General features: G+C 57.1%; 1 protein-coding gene across 2 annotated transcripts in view; it reads right to left on the reverse strand.

The window, feature by feature from the left end:
* LOC104979796 (lipid phosphate phosphatase-related protein type 2) overlaps positions 1–2,428 on the reverse strand; it is an 8,504-nt gene that overhangs the window by 4,329 nt on the left and 1,747 nt on the right. For both annotated transcript variants that reach the window (XM_010828321.1, XM_010828320.1), the window contains exons 3-5: positions 1,591–1,670; positions 809–997; positions 547–682 (exon numbers count right to left, since the gene is read on the reverse strand). In XM_010828321.1, coding sequence (XP_010826623.1) covers positions 547–682; positions 809–997; positions 1,591–1,656 — 391 coding nt within the window. In that variant the 5' untranslated portion in view covers positions 1,657–1,670. The remainder of the gene's footprint in view (positions 1–546; positions 683–808; positions 998–1,590; positions 1,671–2,428) is intronic.

A 2,428-nucleotide genomic window follows, 5' to 3' on the forward strand; every position in this document is an offset into this window, starting at 1 on the left:
CCTGTCTCCTTGTTCCTGTGACTGACATGAAGGCACACCTCGGACTCCCCCTAGCACCATATTCCCTAACAGTTGGGCCATGTTCCCTTGGGATGTCATTCTAAGCCTCCTCTACCTGCCCCTGTTCTTGCTATTACTGACCTGCTCATTTTCATCCTGGAGGATCTTCAACCCTCTCCCCCAGGGACCACCATTTCGGGTGAGCTCTGCCCTTCTACCCCAAGGCCACCAACTGCAGCTGAGACCATATTTAGAGGACTGCCAGGGATCTCACCCCACTGCTCTGAGGACATCTTGTGCTTTTTCTGCCTGAGATTCTTCTTGTGGTAATTTGGGGCCCTCCTCTTAGAGTTGCCATCATGGTTGGCTTAGGGCACACCCATATCTCTAGAGCCTCCACTAGGACTGCCCACAGCCCAAATTCCTCTTGCCCCATGAAGTCACCATCATGGACATTCTAGGGGCCTTTCCCCCATGGAATTCTTATTATGGCCGAGCCTGGCCCATCTCCCTTTTGCACGGCTGACCCCTGACCAAGTCACTCACCCAGGAAGCGGACCAGCCTCCGCAGCGGGGGGCTGAAGCGGCAGCAGGCCCCGGACACGATGGTGCTCTCCCCAATGATGGGGACGGCTGAGGGCGGTGCAGGGAAAAAGGCACGCGCCAGCTCCCCAAGCAGGATCTGTGGGCAAGACCAAGGTGTGGTCTTCTTGGCCTTCAAACCCAGTCCTCCACCCACCACCCACCGGCCCTCCTGCCTCCTGGAAGGCCCTTCCCATAGTCTGAGCCGGGTTACCACCAGTCTCACCGTGAGGGTGGGCCCAGCGGTGACCAGGGCGTAGATGAGGGCTGGGGGTGCTCTGCTGGTAGCCTCAGGCCCTGGGTAGGGCTTGGCATAGGTACTATCATAGCAGAAGAAGCCCTGGGTGTGCACAGGGAATGTGTCTGTGAACTCCAGGCGGTAGGCAAGCAGGACCACGATGCCCAGCAGTACCGACTGCCGTCCAGTCAGGGTGGGGAGAGAGATGGACAGAGAAGAGAGAGGAAAGAAAGGGTCAGGTCTGAGTCAGAGCCATGGAGACAAAGACACAGAGATGGAGAAAGAGACAAGGAGGAGAGATACAGAGAGAGATTAAGAGGAGTGGGCAGAGAGAACGGACTGGGAAGAGGGAGAGAGAACAGGGCCAGGGCTCAAAAAGTGAGTGTGATGGAGGGACAGAGCAACAGAGAAAGAAAACTACTGGTAGAAATATTGGGTTGGCCAAGAAAGGTCATTTGGGTTTCTCCATAACGAATTTTTTGCACCAACCCAATAGGAGCAGCCACAACAGGTGTAACTCTTACTGTGGGCTGGGCATCATACTAAACCTTTTTCTAGAATTAATCCATTTTACTTTCATAACAGTCCTAAGAGAGAGGGAGGGATGCCAACCGTGCCCATTTGCAGATGAGGAAACTGAGGCCTGGGAAGGCATGTGAGGTGCCCAGAGTTCCACAGTAAGGATGGGCAGAGGTGGGTTGGAATCCCAGGGAGTGCCACTTCAGAAGGTGCCTCCTCCCTCTGGGCCAGGGAGGAACTGTGCTCCTCACCTCCACGAAGACAAAGCAGGGGATGATGGAAAAACTCCTCTTCAGCTGAGGTCTCCCTCCCGCCATGGTGATGGCTGGGCCTGTGGAGATGCAGAGGGAATGGCACCGCCAGGGGCGGGGCCTAGAGGGAGCCTCAGGTCATCTGTTCTTGGAGTCTTCTGGCCACACCCTGGCCCCCAGCCCTGGTCCTTCCAACTACACCTGGCCCCACCCCCTAAGCCTGGCTCTTCCAACTACAGCCAAGGAGCCCCGGCCCCGCCCCCCTGAGGCTTCTGGCCACGCCTCCACATACCCAGGTCTTTGCCCCTGTCCCAGCTTATTAGAGGCACATGCCTCCACCGATACAACCTGCTCAGCTCAGCCTCTGCTGAAGTGCCCACCGATTCTATAGTGGTCCCCCACAGCCTGCACAGGAGATTCTGACTCCATACCTTGTAGGGTCCAGTCTCCTTTAGCATGTGGGAACCCTCCCCTTGGCCTTCAGCACAGAGTTATCCTGCTTAAAGGGAACCCCTCTTCTACAAATAAGGTTCCTCACCCCCACTAGTTTTTAGAAGACCCCCATACTCTTCCCCTACGTGCTTTACAGGAAGCCCTATGCTCCCTGTTACCCACCTCCACCAGGTCCCTCCCCCCATACCACTTCCCCCAGAGCCCACAGGGGCCTCCCTCTCCTGTCCCCATGGGCTGTGCCTGACTGGTTTGGGCTGATGGCCAGGCCCTCCCTCTCTCCCAGCTGCCTCTCCCTCTCTCCTTCCTTTCCCCTCCTCCCAGCCCGTCTGCCTCCCTGTATTATGAGAGAGGGCTATCTCCCCCTCAACCCGCTCCCCCTCCCCCC

Source organism: Bison bison, unplaced genomic scaffold (assembly GCF_000754665.1).
Source record: "Bison bison bison isolate TAMUID 2011002044 unplaced genomic scaffold, Bison_UMD1.0 scf7180017864492, whole genome shotgun sequence".
In the NCBI taxonomy this organism is placed as follows: Eukaryota; Metazoa; Chordata; class Mammalia; order Artiodactyla; family Bovidae; genus Bison; species Bison bison.